At 41.5% G+C, this 19,356-nt stretch overlaps 2 protein-coding genes across 3 annotated transcripts; both read left to right on the forward strand.

Annotated features, from left to right (window-relative positions):
- The first annotated feature begins 4,832 nt into the window (after positions 1–4,832).
- On the forward strand, positions 4,833–12,372 carry mtmr9 (myotubularin related protein 9). The gene is made up of 11 exons (XM_079572164.1): positions 4,833–4,880; positions 5,242–5,426; positions 5,577–5,685; positions 5,755–5,880; positions 5,974–6,147; positions 6,214–6,431; positions 6,676–6,837; positions 6,918–7,059; positions 7,758–7,978; positions 8,057–8,208; positions 10,960–12,372. Exons 2-11 carry the CDS (start codon positions 5,245–5,247, stop codon positions 11,121–11,123), a joined length of 1,650 nt encoding a protein of 549 aa, XP_079428290.1. The 5' UTR covers positions 4,833–4,880; positions 5,242–5,244; the 3' UTR covers positions 11,124–12,372.
- Positions 12,373–14,209: 1,837 nt separating this feature from the next.
- Positions 14,210–18,971, forward strand: tdh (L-threonine dehydrogenase). Of its 2 annotated transcripts, XM_079572262.1 has the most exons (9): positions 14,210–14,366; positions 15,642–15,836; positions 16,112–16,154; positions 16,232–16,302; positions 16,885–17,034; positions 17,113–17,285; positions 17,369–17,459; positions 17,655–17,924; positions 18,090–18,970. In XM_079572262.1, the coding sequence occupies exons 2-9, from the start codon at positions 15,650–15,652 to the stop codon at positions 18,227–18,229; spliced, it is 1,125 nt and encodes a 374-aa protein (XP_079428388.1). In that variant the 5' UTR covers positions 14,210–14,366; positions 15,642–15,649; the 3' UTR covers positions 18,230–18,970. The 2 variants fall into 2 exon arrangements, with proteins under 2 accessions (XP_079428388.1, XP_079428389.1); XM_079572263.1 differs by lacking the exon at positions 14,210–14,366 and having other exon boundaries at positions 15,647–15,836; positions 18,090–18,971.
- The last annotated feature ends 385 nt before the right edge of the window (positions 18,972–19,356 follow it).

Genomic DNA, 19,356 nt, shown 5'->3' on the forward strand with positions numbered 1-19,356 from the left:
TCATGCTAGAGCCTCTTTATTGATTATCGTACTAACTCAGTCAACTTTGTCATTTTTATTTGTACTGCCCCACATCAAAATAGGTCCTTCATTCTGCAATAAATGGCAATGTTCTCTCTTTAAGTCTTCAAGGTGAGGAAACTTTACCCAAGGAGTCAAAGACAAAGGAGAGATGAGGGAAACTTACAGCGCAACATTGTTAGTGCCATGAATATTGTGGAACTAATAAAAAATGCTGCTTTTGTGGAAAGTTCCTGATATGCCGTCTTTCACGCCTAACATTTATTTGTCTGTTTGTTCATTTTACATGGACAATTCAGACAGAGCAATGTTTGATAACTTGCTAATTCTCAACTCTTGTCCCTGGTTGGTCCTTTAGAAGATATAATGCTGGTTCTAACCTAGAGGATAATCTGTTTGTAAATAATTGCAATTGGCTGTAATGTGGAACTGGAAGGAGGTCATGATGTAATGGTAGATCAGCATGTATTACATTTTATTCAAGCCGTTTTCCTGTCATTTTCTGTAAATACACTTTATACACACAGCAGGGGAAGGTGGCAGAGGCTAAATCCATCAGACAGACAGACAGAGCGAGCGTGACTGCAGCCTTGGGGGGGAGACCTTCAGAGGCGGAGGACCTTGGATCTTCCAGACGGCGGCTCTTGAAAACCTGCACTGAGCATTCAAGTACCCAGGACAAATGAAAGTGCACGGACAAGGCCACAACATTGTATTTGCCGTAGTGCAGGGACGGAAGAGGTTTTCTGTTTTATTCAAAAGTGGATGTAAGTGCGAGAGCTTGACTTGACTTCTCTACTTCACATACAAGGAAAGGCATTTTTGTGGGCTTTCAGGTTTCTTGAGGAATTAGACTAGAACAGAGATGGTGCTTTTTACTGGAAGTTAAATAATTCTGAGCAATTACAGCCGCAATTACATTTTAGTGTGAGACTAAATGTTATGATCTGGGTTTTGCAGTTGGTTAAATCTTGGTTCAGCAAACACTATGTCTCCAAAGAATCAGATCAACTGATAACCTGAGCATCCTGAATGACCACGTTAATACATCAATGGATTTCTTTCCCCTGATGGCAAGGGTATATACACTGCTCACAAAAACTTTGGGCACACTCAAAAAACACATCCTAGATGTCAATCAATTAGATTTTTCGGATGAAAATCTTTATTCATAGTGTAGAGCAATGTGTTGAGAACAAAATAACATAAGAATGATAAATGGAAATCAAATTCTCAGCCCCTGGAGGTCTGGATCTAAAATTATAGTCAAAATCAAAGTGACAAATCAGGTCACTGGTTGATCCAAATTCTGTAGAAATTCCTCCAAACGAGTCTGTATCATCCTCAGTCGTGTGTGTGGCCTCCATGTGCCTGAATGCACTCCCTACAACGCCTGGGCCTGCTCCTGATGAGACCACGGATGTCCTCCTGAGGGATCTCCTCCCAGACCTGGATTAGAGCATCAGTCAGCTCCTGGACAGTCTGTGGTGCGACGTGGCGTTGATGGATGGACCGAGACATGATGTCCCAGATGTGCTCTATTGGATTTAGGTCTGGGGAACGAGCAGGCCAGTCCATAACATCAATACCTTCATCATGCAGGAACTGCTGACACACTCTTGCCACATGTGGCCTGGCATTATCAGGCATCAGAAGGAACCCAGGGCCCACAGCACCAGCATATGGTCTTACAATAGGTCTGAGGATCTCATCCCGGTACCCAATGCCAGTCAGGGAACCTCTGGCTCGCACATGGAGGGCTGTGCGGCCCTCCAATGAAATGCCTCCCCAGACCATCACTGACCCACCACCAAACCGGTCATGCTGGATGATGTTGCAGCAGCAGAACGTTCTCCAGGGCGTCTCCAGACTCTGTCACGTCTGTCACATGTGCTCAGGGTGAACCTGCTCTCATCCGTGAAGAGCACAGGGCACCATTGGCCGATCTGCCAATCGCTGTGTTCTCGGGCAAATGCCAATCGGGCTGCACGGTGTTGGGCAGTAAGCACCGGCCCAACGCCCTCATACCCCCCTCATACCACCCTCATACCACCCTCATGGAGTCGCTTTCTGACCGTTTGAGGACCAACATGCACATTTGTGGCCCTCTGGAGGTCATTTTGTAGGGCTCGGGCAGTGCTTCTCCTGTTTCTCCGTGCACAAATGAGCAGATAGTGGTCCTGCTGCTGGGTTGTTGACCTCGGTCTGCCCCCCCCAGGTCTCCTGGTGTACTGGCCTGTCTCCTGGTATCTCCTCCATGCTCTGGACACTGCGCTGGGAGACACAGCAAACCTTCTTGCCACTGCACGAATGGACGTGCCATTTTGGATGAGCATCACTCCCTGAGCAGCTTCTGTGGGTTGTAGATGCTCCTCATGATACCTCTAGTGGTGAGAACACTGGACAAATGCAAAAGTGTTCCAAAAATACGGTACAAAGGATGAAGACAGGGAAATGGTCTGTGGTCACCACCTGCAAAACCATTCCTCTTTTGGAGTGATCTTGCTAATTGCCTCTCATTTCCACCTGTTGTCTGTTTAATTTCCACAACACCAAGTGAAACTGATTCACAATAAGCGTGGTTTCCTAACTGGATAGTCTGATATCCCAGAAATTTAACTGACTTGGAGTTACATTGTGTTTTTTGAGTGTGCCCTATGTTTTTGTGAGCAGTGTATTTCAATATGGCCATGGCAGGGATAGAGTGGTACAGGGAGCAGGAGACACCATTTTAGTAGTAGTAGTATCAAAACAAATAATAGCACATTCCACATCCAACACTGAGACTCTTTTGGCTTCCGTAGCATGCTGTGACAATAGCTTTCCTAGGTTCAATCCCCAGACCTAGGTGTCTTTCTGTGTGGCGTTTGCATGTTCTGGACTGGTCTGGAGTTTCGTCCACATAATCTGGTTCCCCCAATCAACCAGCATGCTCTACAGGTGGAATCTTTCTTTCAACAAATGTATGGCTCAAAAATCTGGAGATTGGCCCCTGCATCTAGACTGGTCATCTGCATCCTGATAGATTGCTCCTGATCAAGTTTTTTTTAATCAATAATAAAGCATGCCCAAAAATATTGCCAGACAAACAGCAACAAACTGCAAGCATTGACAAAATGGTGATTCATAAATGAGACATTGTCTTGTCACAACATGAATGACAGGCGTTTCTGAGTAATGCTGTAGGTGTGAGGAAAAACTGTCAGTCTGTTAAAAAAAAAAGAGGCCCTCAGTTCCATCTGAAAACCTGTCAATATGTGTCTGCTTCAAAAACCAACGGCGTCCATCATCTTAGATGCAAGTGGAAGTCAAGCACCCAGCCAATCTAATTTAATCCACTCGGAAACATTGTGTCAATAAACCACTGTTATTTTGTCATCACTCAACATAGCATACACATACAATTACTCTGAAAGCACTGGCCTAAAAATAACATTACACTGTCTATTGCTGCACCAATCAATCAAACAATCAAACAATCAAACAATCAATCAATCAATCAATCAAACAATCAATCAATCAATTATTTTGTATAGCCCAATATCACAACAGGAGTCGCCTTGCAGGGCTGCACCAAACAATAAGACAATGAAACAAAACAATAAACAAATGTAATGTTCAGGCCAATGCCCTTATGGTAAATGGTGTCAGCTTATACAGTGCTTTTCAACCTTCATTAGGCCCAAAGTGCTTTACAGCAAGGAACCAGTCACCCATTCCCACTCTCATTCATACACCAATGTATGCAGACACTGGTGGCAAGGTGGGTGAAGTGTCTTGCCCAAGGACACAACGGCAGTGTGCATCTTCAGAGGCTGGGTTTTGAAGCCCCGACCTTCCGATCACGAGACAACACGAGTGCACCACTGCCACGCTAATGTCCAAATAAGCAGTCAGCAAAAGATGGTGACGAGCCTCAGAGGCATCCCCTGTCCTTCTACGATTCTCTACCCAAAAAACCCAATGGGAAAAAAGAGAAACCTCAGGACAGAAGGAGAGTTCCACTACCATGGATGAATAGGCTATAGATAGACCCACGGCTGATGGGAGTCCTTCTGCAGGAAGAACATCCAGTCCTTGTTGGAGCTTCGGTTCTAGATGTCCAGTCCCTGTTAGGCAGATCCACTCCCCAGATAGGAGTGGGACAGGGGGACACCATGTGAATAATGAACAGACTATAGTTAAAATAAATATTGTATCATAATCAATTGTGTCTTTATGTGTCTAATTTCATTGGAGGAAATGTTGCAGCAAACAATCCAAAGAACACGACTATTTGGTTTGTAAAGCAATAGCTACAGGGTTTCACATTCATTTAAGCTGTGTGCCTGTGCAGCTGCTGAAAAGGCCCAAAGCAAACAATTTATTGTGAATCCTGGACAGACTGCTCTATTCCAATCCGCAACACATTCCTCTGCACATAAGCAATCAAAATGAAACATTCTTTCACAATTTCATAGGTTCATATTTGTGTGATTATGCTGTAATGATGTAATCATAGAATAATATCCCCATTTCACCTATTTAAAAAAAAAGTAATTAACTAACTAAATATACCGTTATATGTACTGATATAAAATAAACAAATTGAGCGATAATAATAAAGTAGAAAAAAAATAGTAATGTGATGCCATCTCGTGGTCATAAATGAAACAGCAGTTGTAAGTGTAGTTAAACAAAAAGTATTGATTAGTTTAAAATCATCACTATAACAAAATCAAAAACAATACAAGTGTGTGCCATCATTATTATTATTTATTTGCAGATGGTATACACTTCTCCGAGAGACCTTTGTTTCCAGTCGGTCTGTTTTTGTGGACGCACACGGGTTGCCAGCTGATTCCGCACTGGTACGAAAGGTAATTAGAGAACAGGATTTTGTGCTTTTCCGAATTAAAATCTCTAAGGGAAACACAGGTTTGAGTTGAAAACGTTAAGACATGACATGACATTTGAATAACTTTGGTTTAATGGGTGTATTTGTGCGTTTTGATCAGTGTTCCTCTTTTTTTTTTCGTTTGCCAGCTAGCGCTAGCCTTCCTTCCTTCCTTTCCGTGTTCCTTTCCTTCCCTTCGGCTATCAATGTTTATCCTTATGCTGCATTATTATAGTAAATGTCCCTCCTCTGCTTCAGTAATTAAAAGTACTTGTGTGCAGTTACACCTTAACCCCAAATAAGTGAATGTGTTATTGTCAAATTGACACTTGCGTCTGAAATAGGACATGGAGTTTGCTGAGCTGATAAAGACGCCCCGGGTGGATGGGGTTGTCCTGCACCGGCCTTTCCTGCCCACAGTGGAGGGGACCCTCTGTCTGACCGGACATCACCTGATTCTGTCCTCCAGACAGGACAACACAGAAGAGCTGTGGCTTCTCCATTCAAACATCGATGCAATAGAGAAAAAGTAATGTACTCTCCATTTAACTATGTTTCCATACTGGCTTGAGTTTATTTTTTTTATATAATTTAATTTTTAAACATAATGACAATCCTGATTCTGACTTAAGAGGATGTCAAAGTACTTTGACAAAAACACTTTGTGCTTTTCCTGTAGATTCATGGGCTCTCTTGGAAGCGTCATAGTCAAATGCAAAGACCTTAGGATTATAAAGTTGGACATCCCTGGGATGGATGAGTGTCTCAATATTGCCAGCTCTATTGAGGTAAAACACTGGTCACAACCACTTCATGAGCATAGGGTCAGGTTATGTAACTACCGATGTTTCCTACAGGCTTTATCTACTTTGGATTCGGTGTCTTTGATGTACCCATTCTTTTACCGCCCCATGTTTGAAGTAGTTGAGGATGGCTGGAATAGTTTTCGCCCAGAGGATGCTTACAAGGACCTGGAGTCTATGGTACATCCATGATTATATTACGTTAACTTAAATGTTGTTTACAAAACAATGCAGACCCTATTCTTTCACCTAACTTGTGACTTCTATTATTAGACTGATGAGTGGAGACTAAGTGATGTCAATAAGGACTTTAGCGTCTGTCAGTCATATTCACCACTAGTGGCTGTGCCTAAAGATATTGATGATGACACATTAAGGAAGGTTGCTACTTTTCGGCATGGTGGCCGATTCCCAGTGCTTAGTTACTACCACAAAAAGAATGGCATGGTAAGAAAACGTAACTATTTCACTTATTCTGCATAAACGAGTAAACTCCTACTGTTATGTTTGGAGGTGATGATGCGAGCAGGGCAGCCTTTAACCGGCACCAATGGGCGACGCTGTAAAGAAGATGAGAAGCTGATCAATGCCACACTGCGTCCTGGTAAACGTGGATATATCATTGACACACGTGCTGTTAACGTGGCCCAACAGGCAAAGGCCAAAGGAGGGGGCTGTGAATCTGAGGCAAACTACCCACAGTGGAGGAGGATCCACAAAGCCATAGAAAGGTAAGCTAGGCAGTTCAAGAGTGGTTATTATGATCATGAAAAAATGCATTTGATTGACAATGACATTTGACATTTTGATTGAAATTGTGCAGCCCTAATAGATATTGAATCAATCATATGTTGGATAACTCTCATATTTCTCTCATACTCATATTTCAGTCTGAAAGTTGATACTTAATTCTTTAAGTGATAATGTAGTTGTCAGTTATGCCACACATTTCTGAACATTGCATATTTTTCACAGGGCAAATGTGCTGCAGGAGAGCTTGATTAAACTCGTCGAGGCCTGTAATGACCAGTCGCACAGTATGGATCGATGGCTGAACAAGCTGGAAGCATCAAACTGGCAGACTCATGTCAAGGAGATCCTGACTAGCGCTTGTCTTGCTGCCCAGTGCATTGACAGGTCAGGGCAACAGTCGGCGGCGGCGCTCATAGAATTGATAAAACACTTTGCTGAAGTAATATTGTCTATATTTGTTACAGAGAGGGGGCATCGGTCCTTGTGCACGGCACTGAGGGGACAGACTCGACTCTGCAGGTGACCTCTTTGGCTCAGATCATTCTAGATCCAGCCTGTAGGACCATCCGAGGTTTCCAGAATCTGGTGGAAAGAGAGTGGCTCCAGGTACGCTCCGAGGCACTACCCAGAGTCTGTTATTTGTTTTGGATAAAGTAACTAGAGCACAGTATTTAGTAATATGCCCATGATGGCAGCTCTGTGGGAAGGACAATTACACAGTCCTGATTTAAAAGAATATTAAGTGCAGGAAGTTTTTGGATGTAGTCCTGCGTTTAACCCCATTTTACCACAATCAGCCTGACAAATGGAAACAATTGTATTTTTTCCACATCTTATAGAGATATTTATCCTTTAAACAAACAAACTAACTAAATAACTAAATAAAGCAGTGTCTCTGATCCAACTAACTTCAGCCTGGACAGGCGTCATCTCAGTTTTTCATATTTTGTAATTTAAAATAATGTAAATGCATGAAAAACGTATGAAATTTTCTGCCCTAATTTCTGCGCTTTTGCAACAACTGGACTCCCCTTCAGCTGGCACAGGGGGGAGTGAAGCAATTTAAATCAGGATAAAAAATAACACATGCAATGTTCAAGAAATGCTTTGTTGAAAAAGAAATGTCAATGATGGACTTAAAAAGGTGAGGAGTGGGAGGTGAATGTTCAGAAAGAGCTGGGCTGAATATGCAGGATCTCTATGTTTTCAAATGGTTAAAGTTAAATGCTCAGAAAGATCAGTTTATGAAGGGTGTTAAGTATAATATGACTCGGTCCTGCTTTATTTGTTGCATTATTTTTCAGGCCGGTCACCCCTTCCAGCTGCGATGCTCGCAGTCGGCCTACTCCAGCACTAAACCGCGGCAGGAGGCTCCAGTCTTCCTCCTCTTCTTGGACTGCGTGTGGCAGATCCTTCGTCAGTTCCCCTGCTCCTTTGAATTTAATGAGGGTTTCCTTGTGCTGCTGTTCGAACATGCGTATGCCTCTCAGTTTGGGACTTTCCTGGGCAACTGTGCAGCTGATAGGTATTTGAACATAAGCCAAAAGGTGCATATTTAGACAAAACAACACAACACACAACAACTTTTCCATATTTTCACAAGGGTGAAGCTGTGTCTGCCTGAGAAGACGGTGTCTCTTTGGTCATGGGTGAATCGGCCGCAGGAGATGGAGCGGTTGACCAACCCTCTGTATGAGGCCAACAGTTTAGTGATCTGGCCCTCTGTCGCTCCTCAGAGTCTTCTCCTCTGGGAAGGTAAGTTTAACTGGGATATAGATTATACAATATTTATAATTTTGCACTATGAGTAACTAAAAAACTCCCCTCTAAATTTCAACCTTTAGAGGGCAGTATCACCATTTAGTTATCATGCTGAACCCAACTTGCACATAAAAAAGTATCATTTTAATTTTATGCCAACTTTTCTTCATCTAAGATTCTTCATTATCTTGTAATCCAATCATATTTATTTATTTTATTGGGACAGCGCACATTAATGAACAATCATATACATTTGCACTCCCGGGGCAGGTCAAGTATGGTAGTGTGGTAGAAATCTCTTACTATGCTTGCAACACTGTCAACCTTTTGATATCTCTTACAATCCTGCAGGAGTGACTGTCACTTGTGTTAACAGGAACAAAAATGCTGGAAGTGTTGTAACTTGTATAAGAACTGTTAAAAAAAGAAAACAGCCTGGGGTAATGTTAGGGCATTGTCGTTTTTTCTCCTCCTCATTGTGTTCTTTGGAACACCGCCTAACCTTTATCTAACCGTGTGAAAGCTTTCCCCCGTGCCACTCTGTAACAGGGGTGTTGGCCACTCCCTCAATAAATAAACTTGGTAGCACTTTATTTTGCAGTACCCTTGATACATTGTAGCTAACTACATTTAGTACAATGTAATGTGCTCTGTAACAATGTGTAATAACTTGTACCTATGGGTTAGATACATTATGGGATAATATGTATTTGCAGTTTGTAGGTACATTATGTAAAAAGACATAACTCTAACCCAACTATAACCGTAAGCCCTAAACCTAAGGGTCTCGTGTCTTATTACATTATGCACCTATGTAGTACTAATAAAAGTTGTTCCATTGTGTATCTAACCCATAGGTACAAATTATTACAGATTGTAGCAGAGCACATTGCATTGTACTAAATGTAGTTAGGTACAATGTATCAAGGTAGTGTAAAATAAACTGATACCATAAACTCAAATTGGGCGAGAGCTAAAAATAAAGAAAGGAAATTAGAAGTATTAGTATTAATGCGTTATATAATCGTTTGGATCGGAGTTAATCTGTCCAATTGTAGAAAAGTGCAAGTCATGGCAGGAACAATGTAGTAATTTGATACTCGGCCTGTGATGCCTGCTCATAGTATTGCATTCTCTTGAGCGAGACCATATTTAATATTGTTTTAGAGGGGGGAAAGTCGGCCAGTATACTGGACATCATGTACAGCATGTCCCAAGGGTACGGGGACACTTGGCAAGCACGAAGGACAGGGAACTTGAAATGACCTCAGATTAAAAACAGTGGAACTGAATATTTCTTTATCTGATGATGTTCTCGTCGTCTAGAAAAAAAGCACTAGCAATTTGGGGGACAAAAATAGCACGGTAGCACAGCAGGTAGTGCTGGTTACATAGCTAGAAGGTCCGGGTTTGATTCCCACCAAGGACGGGGCCTTTCTGTGTGGAGTTTGCATGTTCTCCCTGTGTCTGCGGGTACTCCGGTTTCCCCTACCACTAAAAACATGTACAATAGGCCAGGATGAATGAAAGTGTGTTTGAGAGTGCGCATGGGGGACGACAGATGGAAATTATGGAAATCCGGTGTGACTTGTTCATTAACTTGCACTGTCCCTATCTAATAAACCAATAAACTAAAACTAAAAGGGTTGGAAAGCATTGTGAGTGACCACTGACAGCAAAATTTACCATTTACCATCATATATTTTGGAAGCCAGTTAAAAAAGGAAGCGCCATACAATATGTAAAAAATAAGAGGCAAGAAAGTTATTTTTAGACATGAATGCGTGATTCAAATAAAATGAGTCACGCAAGGCTTTCTGCCTTATGTAGCTTGAAGGGAGTCTCCGCTGCCACTCCCATGTAAAGTGTCTACAGCGTGTGAAATACTGCACATGCCCCCAAGTGCCACTCTTGCTTATACACATATAAAATGTGTTTGCACAGTTAATAAAAGACAAATTAAAGAAAAAACCTACCCAAGCAGTAACACTAGTTCTTAAATCAATAATAGATCTATGATTAGTGTTTTCTTTTGTCGTTGTGATTTACTTGACTGAACAGGTACTGTGCATTCCAGTTTTAGTCACTTGTGTGTTTTCTGGCACATAATATCCCACACACATTCCACCCATGTGCTAATGCACTTAATTAAAATATCTTCTGTTGTGCTTACACAGACCTAGAGGTCGACCAATATGTGTTTTTCTAAGGCCAATGCCAATTTCTGGGGATTTTTAATGGCCGATGCCGATATGCAAGGCCGATATTTCTTGTTTCTATAATCCTGTGTATGATGCTTCTAAACCTTTAAAATGTGACAGTGTTAAACTCTGACAGCAGGGGGCACTTTATTATTATTATTATTATTATTATTATTATTATTATTATTATTATTATACGAAATTATAAGCAGAAGTTTGCAACATAAAATATATAAAATACGGTCTGAGGTGTACAAACGTGTTACCAATTTTCATCAGCATGTTCCTTAGTTCCCCTGAGGCCTTGGGAGTTTTAATGCTCTGTCTGAGCTCTTTCCAATGCAAAAAAATGGGGAGTTTCTATCACTTTCGGTCCCGGAGATCTCAGCTTTTACTGGCATTAGATCGTCCAATAGCTGATATTGTGAAATACCCAATACATTATCGATCTGTCAATATATCGATCTCTATCAAGAACCTTTGTGTAGGATATTCTCTGTTGTTGATCTGTTTGATTTAATCCTGATGTATGCCGTTGCTGTAGGAGTGTTTCTTCGCTGGAACCGCTCCTCCAAATGTCTGGATGAGGCCTATGAGGAAATGGTTCACATCATCGAGTACAACAAAGAACTTCAGAACAAGGTGAACAGCCTCCGCCGGCAGCTGGCCCAACTGGAAACAGAGGATCCACTGCTGCAGTCACCATGAGAGGGTAACAGAAGAAGTGGGCCCAAGGGAGAGGTTTGAGTTGAACTGCCAAAAATGAAACGCATGCATGAATTTTCCTTCGAAATATGAGTGAAGGTTTCCACTGGCTTCACACAACGTATTGCACTTGGACTGTGTTTACTTCTCTGCTACACGTTTATTTCACTCCCGCTACTTAAAGTTTGGTCTCCGTGGAAACATACCGTATAGGCTCTATAAGGCCGGTCACGATGCAGTGATATAACATGCGTAGGCAGAGTCACCACCTTCTTTGTTCTATAGTTTGCTTGTTGATAGGACCAACGATATATCAAGCAATTCATACATGTTTCTTATTATTAAAAATGCTAAACTACTGATATAATCACATCTTAATACTTCAGTTTTTTTCTTGTTGTAGGGGAATTTATTTTTGCCACCTCAGGAGGGATTGGGTGAGCTAGAAACGAGTTAGGGCCAAAACAATACAAAAAATCAGTTTAAACAGGGAAAATCAGGTACCCAAGCTTTAGTCACTGGTTCTTCTCATCCTGGGGTAAGGGGTCATGACATAGGTTTAGAGGGTCATCAGATTACTGTACATGGGTGAAATATTTTCTATGTAGTATGAATGAAAAAAGGTTGAGAACCACTGGACTAAATTCACAGCTGTTAATTCAGTGCCTTTACTAATGTGGGAACCCTTAGTGATTTTCTTTGTTGCGCTTATGGTGTTTGCTTCCAACACAGCTGACTTAGCCAGATCTCCATCTGTAATTTGTGATGATATTTTGACTACACAAACCATAATGTAGAATCTTACCACACTGGGACAAAATACACTCACATTTGCATAGACTCATGTGGATTCTTCTAGTTTATTAGGAGGATTCTAATACTGCGGGCTACTACATTGTAGACATTCTTTTCTTTTTCAACACATACACAATATTGAATAAAAAAAGACTGAGACAGACTGCGACTTTACCCTTGGTGTTAATCATAAGATAAATGTGTTTTAGTTCAAATATCTCGGCATTTCTTTCGGATAACCATATCATTTTAGGAACAGATCCTGCAGACTTAAAGATTAGATATAAACTATCTGTGTGTTATTATAGTGCTTTGACCTATTTGTCACTCATCTCTTAGCATAGAGATGTTGTGTGGGAGGGCAGGTACAATTGAATGTTGAGCACTTTAAGCCAGAATCATATAACTGGTGTAATTATGGGCCCGGGCTCTGCTGCAAGTTTCAACTGGTTAAGCCAGTTATGGCCAAGGCTTCTCTCTAATCTTTTATCCACTAATCCTCTAATAGCTCTTTTAAAGTAAAGTTTACATCTATTATGTAAGTGTACTTGAAATATTACAGAAAATGCTATTGTCTGTGTAGGCATTATTTTTGAACGCCGCATGTTTCCTTTGCTTTAGAGCTGCAAGATACCAGCTTTTTCATTCTGTCACTTCGGTGAAGATAACATTTATTCACACAAATGTCTTGTTGTAATTGAGTTGCTAATTGCAATGTTTACTTTTTTGACCAATAAACATCTTGAGCAGCTTTTGTACTCTCATGCAACCGACCCCAACAGTTTGATTCCTTCAAGCGGTTTTCTCCATTTAACACTTTTCTAAAACTTGTTCATCTTGTTGTGACTGGTCTGCATGTCTTACATTCTTTGGGTCAACATCTCCAGTATCAGCTGTAGCAACTAATGAAGAACTGCTCTACTGTCTACAGTGGTACTTAGCGCTGAATATCCCCATACTTTGCCCCCCTATGGCGCGCTATAGTCTCGGTAAGCAACCCCTCGGCATGTGAGGAAAATATGTGCCGGTGTCATAGCGAGAGAACTGATGAGGTCGGAGTGAAATAAATAGCCAGGCATCAGGTGCTTTGGATGAGCATGTGATGGCAGTAGTGTTTACAAAGCGATGGTTTATTCGTATTCATTTCTGTGTAACATCTAAAGTGTCTCTATGCTCAGACCTACCATATAAAAAGACGGAGAGAGCTTCAGAAGTGACCATTGAACGTGCCTTTATGTGTAATATTATTCGACACTCATGTTTTCTCCTTGTACCACGTATAAATACTCAGCTGTAATCATGTCTTACAACTCTTACTGCTTATTACTTCCCATTTTTATCTCAACATATAGCAGGTTGATCCTACTTATCATGTGAGTATGCAAGTTCACTTACTCATTGCTTTGTTTTGAAATCCCTGTAAGGTGACAACCTGAGAAGGGGTGTGCGCACTTCCACCAGTCACAGCCAGTCAAACAGCCAGAGCTGTTTTGGCCCTGTGCTATCTACAGCAAACACAGAATTTCAAAGTCAAACAGCTCACATCCTACCTGTGCTTGGGTAAACATGAATGGCATATGGCACGGTCTAAATGAGGAATCTGTTTCCATCATTCCAGACTTGAGTGGAATGAGTACTCACTTTGGGGTCTAGTCAAGGCTCAATGCCGGTGACCCCAATACACTCGTGACGAGTTCAGCAGGTCAATCTCTGTGTTTACCAAGGACATACATAACTCTATGACGTAGTTTTAACCAGCACGTGACGTGATAACTAACGCAACCCTGTGACTCAAGCTAAGTTTGTTTGGAAATGATTTATTAATGTTTAATTACTTTATTGGTCATCATTTCTGAGTAAGTTTTCTGTATTCAAGAGAAGAGATCATTATGAACACAGGCCTAAAAGTGTCTGTGTAGGCTCTCAGTCGTACAGGAGTTGTATATCTTAGATGAAGGTTCTTGAGTCATCATCTGTACTCTGTAGAAAGATTTAAACGTTCAACACAGGCCTAAATGCGTAGTCAACGTGTAAATGTGTAATAAAGGCTTCATTTGAGAATAGAAATGTAAATACGAAATATATGTTTTGAAATAATATGTTTCGCTACATTTCTATTGCTGTTTAATGATGTGTTATTCTAAGAGTTTTACGCAATTTTACTTGATTTCTCAAGCGTAAAACATGCGAGGAGGACGTTTGAGGGGGGTTAATGAGCCGGCTGTCTGCATCGGTGGAGGACGTCACCCGGTTCCCAACCAATCAGAGGGGACCGCTCCTTCACGCGACCGCCAATGGCGTGAGGAAGCCGGCTCCCTCTTGAAACAGATCGCTGCCGATATATAGCCTCCAGACGAAGCTGACGCAATACTGACCGAAGATAACACTGGGACTGCAGCATCACATACGCGCTAAAAGAGGATATATTTAACTGAATCTTTCATTGACGCGGTAAGTGCAGAGCTCCACATCTAAGGGTGTTACTATGTTGCCATGTGTCACACTTCAATCATCAAGTTAGAAACCGGTTCTTTTTATACTTCATCATGTTGAGCTTATTAGAGCCTATATGTGTCTTCTCTAAGCCACGTGGTTCCGCTGCTGCTTTGTGCAGGTCGGGTTATTAGTGCATATAGCAAATTTATAACCTTTATTTAACCAGGTAAAAACTCATTGGGATTTATAATCTCTTTTACAAGAGTGACCAAACACTTTTCTTTTTTGTAGTCTACTTGTACTCATTTTAGATATTTTGGAGCTTTTCTATGCGATGTTTGCAATAGGACATAAATAGACATAAGTTACCATTCGTCCAGAACGTGGTATTATATATTTAAATAGTAATCGGCGACATTGAGATTAGTCCACACGCCAGTCCACTTGTTGGGGAAAATTGCAGGCCACATGAGATGACCGGTGAATGTGACGTACTGTCAGCTAAGAAAAGCACCAAACTGGGACCCCCGTTACATAACCGGCTGTAACCTCGTGTGCGTAAAACGCCGTGGCACAGCACGAGACGCCAAGTGATGGAAAGGGACCAAACCCAAAAAGTGCAAAACTAGATACAAATCTGAGTAAGTGGTGTGTAAGGAAGATTCATTGTAAATTTAACGTGTCGCAAGCGTCTGTCAATCATGCTGATTTTGGCAATGTTGTCATTTGCATTGTTTGACAATATCCGCCCTCTGGTCCTGATTGGCCCTCGGCAAAAGGCAGGGCTGTATAAATACTCTCAAGTAACTCTCTTCCTTCCTTTTTTGGAAACTCGGCACTCCACCGGTGAGTACGTGGTCTATAGAAAATGACTTATGGCGCAAAAAGCAGCAGGCACAAAGAAAAGAGTAACTTGTTTAGATTTAGTCAGTTTTCATGTTCCGTCGAATAATTTCTTGCGTTCCTTTTACAGTAGTGTTCAACAAAGATTACTCCCTGTGCCACTACTCGCATCTTTGTGCTGTTTCCGCGGTCTGTTTCCGTCGACTCTAAGTATGACGCGTGGCCGACTGAATGGTCATCCTCTTGCGCACTGGATGTAAAAAGAAATCAAGTGTAGCATAAAAGAAACACCTTTGCACGCATTTTTTATTTTAGAGCAAACTATTTATGGTATTTATGGTCCTTGCAGTTGGAAAGATGCTAACTTCTTGATAAGCTATGGGAGGAAAAAAGACACATTTTTCCTGCATATAAAATGTAACTAAAGTGTGTGGTGATTGTTTGTAGATACCAATATGCCTATCATCAGAAACCTGAGCAGAGTGGCCAAGCAGGCCCTGACCAACTCTCCAGCTTGCGGCTGTCAGCCTCTGGCCATCGCTGTTCGAAACATCAGCTTCTCCCCTCGCCAGGTGACGTCTGATGCCAGCTTCCACTCAGTGTCCTTCTCTGAGACCGACCACCCGAAGGTGCTCATTACTGGTAAGTGAGATGAGTTTGTTTAAAAAGGCCTGACAATAGTTGAGTTGGTACAGAATGTCCCCTGCTCAGATCTTAGAGCAGCTACTTAACCAAGTTGGCACCCAAAGCCCATGTGACGCCAGTTTCAAAGCAAAGTGGGCGTCTGGGCTTTGACCTTTCTTCCCTCAAGGCCCGCTCTCCTGCACTCAAGTCTCCATGGAAACCCCTGGAGACAGTTATTTGCTGCTGATTTACTGCTTGTCCTGTGCTGACTCCAGCGTGTTTGTGTATCGCAGGTGGCCTGGGACAGCTCGGGGTTGGACTCGCCAAACTCCTCAGGTATTATTATGACTTATCATTGGTTATCTAAAACAATCACACTCTTAAGTCTTAACAATGGGCCTTTTCTTTGACAGAAAGAGGTATGGGAAGAACAATGTGATTCTGTCAGACATCAGGAAACCTCCAAGCAACGTCTTTCACAGCGGTGAGTCCTATCTTTTATTACATAGTGTTTATGTTACTGTTGAAAGATAAAACCTATCAAAGTACCAATGATATTTGTACTTCGGCCTGTCACGATAACAACATTGAAGTTGGCTGGAAAATATTGTGATAATCGACATTATTGAAGACCTTTTAATGCCATAGAATCTAACTCTAAAGCTTCAAAATGACATTAAAACTTTGCTCTTAATCTTAAAATATCCCACAATAAACATGGAATACAATGAAACACAACGTACCCCAGGTGAAAAATAATCAATCACATTAGAAACATGTGGAAATAATGCAAATTAATCCACAGATGATAAATATTGAACCCAAAAATGTATTGTTCATCTAGTATTTATTGAACCATATGTCATTATAGTAATTGTCGTTGCCGCCCTATTTGTACTATAAATAATCAAAGATTGGCAAGACATGAGATGAGAATGAACCACTGTTGGAGCTGATGTTGTTGCGCACTGGCCTGGACAGAGACCGAATGCCGCAAGAATGCTGGCTTGTTGTGACAGTGTTTTGAGTTGTGCAAAACACTGACTTCTATTTTTTTTTCTCTCAGGGCCGTTCATCTACTCTGATATTCTTGACTACAAAAATCTGCGCGAGATTGTGGTGAACAACCGCATCACATGGCTGGTTCACTACAGCGCTCTGCTCAGTGCTGTGGGAGAGGCCAATGTGGCGCTGGCTCGCTCTGTGAACATTACTGGTAAGTAGGCTAGTGACATAACTTGCAAGTAGTGACACAAGAATATAAGGTTAGTAAGATAATACTGTTTGTTTTCAGGACTACACAACATTTTGGACATCGCAGCAGAACATGGCCTGCGTCTGTTTGTCCCCAGCACCATTGGAGCATTTGGACCCACCTCTCCACGTAACCCCACCCCTGACCTGTGTGTACAGAGGCCTCGCACCATCTACGGAGTCTCCAAAGTGCACGCCGAGCTCATGGGAGAAGTCAGTTTTATTGTTTAGCACATTTTTAGTGCACTCGATAACTAAGATGTAATATGACTGAAATAAATCCTTTTTTTTCACAGTACTACCACCACCGCTATGGCTTGGACTTCCGTTGCCTGCGTTACCCAGGGATCATCTCTGCTGACTCCATGCCAGGCGGAGGCACAACAGGTGTGAAAAATGAAATCTTAAACTTGTGCATTGGGTTTCAGTTTTAATGGGGCCCTATTTCTGTTTCGCTGCTTCGTTATGTCACCAGTTTATGTAACAATCAGGACATCAACAGATGTTTTTTTAAAAGAATTGATTGATTTAAATATCCTAAGCCTTTGCTTATGCGGTTGTTTATTTCTTGTTTTGGATCAGATTATGCTGTGCAGATCTTCCACGATGCAATCAAATCTGGTAAATTTGAATGCAACCTGAGACCAGACACGCGGCTGCCCATGATGTACATAGATGATTGCCTACGTGCCACACTGGAGGTCATGGAGGCTCCCACTGACACACTCAGCATGAGAACATACAACATCAACGCCATGAGCTTCACCCCTGAGGAGCTGGGCCTGGAGCTGCAGAAGCAGATGCCCGAGCTGGAGGTCACATATGATGTGGACCCTGTCAGACAGGCCATTGGTGAGTCTCTTGTCTGATACTGGTGCCACTACGATACATATTGGTCATTTAATTATGTATTTTTAGTAGATTTAATTGAAACGCACTTGTTATATTACAGGTATTTTCATCACAAACATTACTAAATAAAAGTATTAAACCGAAACGTTTTCTTCATCTCCCCAGCCGACAGTTGGCCGATGAACTTCGATGACTCAAACGCACGAAACGACTGGGGCTGGAAACATGACTACGACCTTCCGGAGCTGGTGCAGACCATGCTGAACTTCTTTGCCGCAGAACGACGCATGGCTCAAATCAACTAAAGCTCCTCCAGAGCGTTGTATATATATGTAAAGACTGACCAAAGAGAATAGATAGAATGGCCTGTACATTAGGGTTCACCTACTTCTCTGTGTAACCCAGAAAGAGCTCCTGGCTGCTGCGTTTCTCGAATGTAACCGCGGAAAAGGGGGTGCACAGCTTTACCCTCGTTGGTCTTCAGTAGCAATGTTATTTGCACTCTGTGCCCCGCTCCAGATTTGGGTGCATAGAAGCCTGTCTCTTATCAATATTATCAGTGGTGTCACTATGGCACGCAATGCCAAGTTTTTATATGGTAACTGATAAACAAATGTTACTGGGAACATGTAAGTCAATCAGGGTGTTGTAATTCATTCCTAAACTTCTTGAATATGGTGATAATATTCATATGCAAAATGTCACCTTTGATGCACTTTAGATCATTTTGCAGCATCATAGTCCTGGCAAAAATCTCCTGCAAGGTTGGTTTCTGATACAGTGCATCTGTGAGTGTGAGAAGTACAGAGCAGATCATCTTCTGTTTATTCCATGTTTATTTATTCTGTCTGTCTGATACTATGTGTGTGGGGCATTTTCTGACTACAAATGTTCCTGTTCTTTTTTGGTATTGCGTTTTTAATGTAAATTTATTTGGAAACAAAAAGAACATGCTTTAAATGTCACTCTAATCCGCCTCTTTTCTGTCTGTCTTAAGCATTCTGTGCTAGGAATGTATTGAAATTTTGGCAGGTTTACAATCTCAACCTTTGACAATAAAATTCTTTTTGAACGATTTATGCCTTTAGCGTTTTCACACGTCTGCAGCTGGATTAACTACATATCTGAACAGGCTCACACCCATGAGGCAAACTACTGCATATTTAGTTGCAGCCAAGGTTGCAAATGAGTACATAATTTTACCTAAAAAAAATCCCTTAAAGTAAACAAAAACTTAAGTACACTCAGTTTGGTTTGCTTTCAAATGTGTTGCACAAGTCAATCTTATATGAAACTTTTTTTTAACCCTTGCTCATACATTTACATTTTAAATATTCTTGCGCTTTTACAAACTTCTTACACCTCTTCTTGAGAATTGAGACTTAATGTCATTTCACACTTCCAAACCAAAAGTGACACAGAGGAGTAAATT

This window comes from Gobius niger, assembly GCF_951799975.1.
Source record: "Gobius niger genome assembly, chromosome: 15".
Taxonomy (NCBI): Eukaryota; Metazoa; Chordata; class Actinopteri; order Gobiiformes; family Gobiidae; genus Gobius; species Gobius niger.

Excerpts from the sequence above, each read along its gene's own strand:
- mtmr9 (XM_079572164.1), top strand. The coding sequence starts at position 5,245 with ATGGAGTTTGCTGAGCTGATAAAGACGCCCCGGGTGGATGGGGTTGTC. Across the intron at positions 5,427-5,576 it reads ATCGATGCAATAGAGAAAAA|ATTCATGGGCTCTCTTGGAA; the intron begins GTAATGTACTCT and ends CTTTTCCTGTAG. Across the intron at positions 6,838-6,917 it reads GCTGCCCAGTGCATTGACAG|AGAGGGGGCATCGGTCCTTG; the intron begins GTCAGGGCAACA and ends TATTTGTTACAG.
- tdh (XM_079572262.1), top strand. The coding sequence starts at position 15,650 with ATGCCTATCATCAGAAACCTGAGCAGAGTGGCCAAGCAGGCCCTGACC. Across the intron at positions 17,035-17,112 it reads TCGCTCTGTGAACATTACTG|GACTACACAACATTTTGGAC; the intron begins GTAAGTAGGCTA and ends GTTTGTTTTCAG. Across the intron at positions 17,925-18,089 it reads CCCTGTCAGACAGGCCATTG|CCGACAGTTGGCCGATGAAC; the intron begins GTGAGTCTCTTG and ends TCATCTCCCCAG.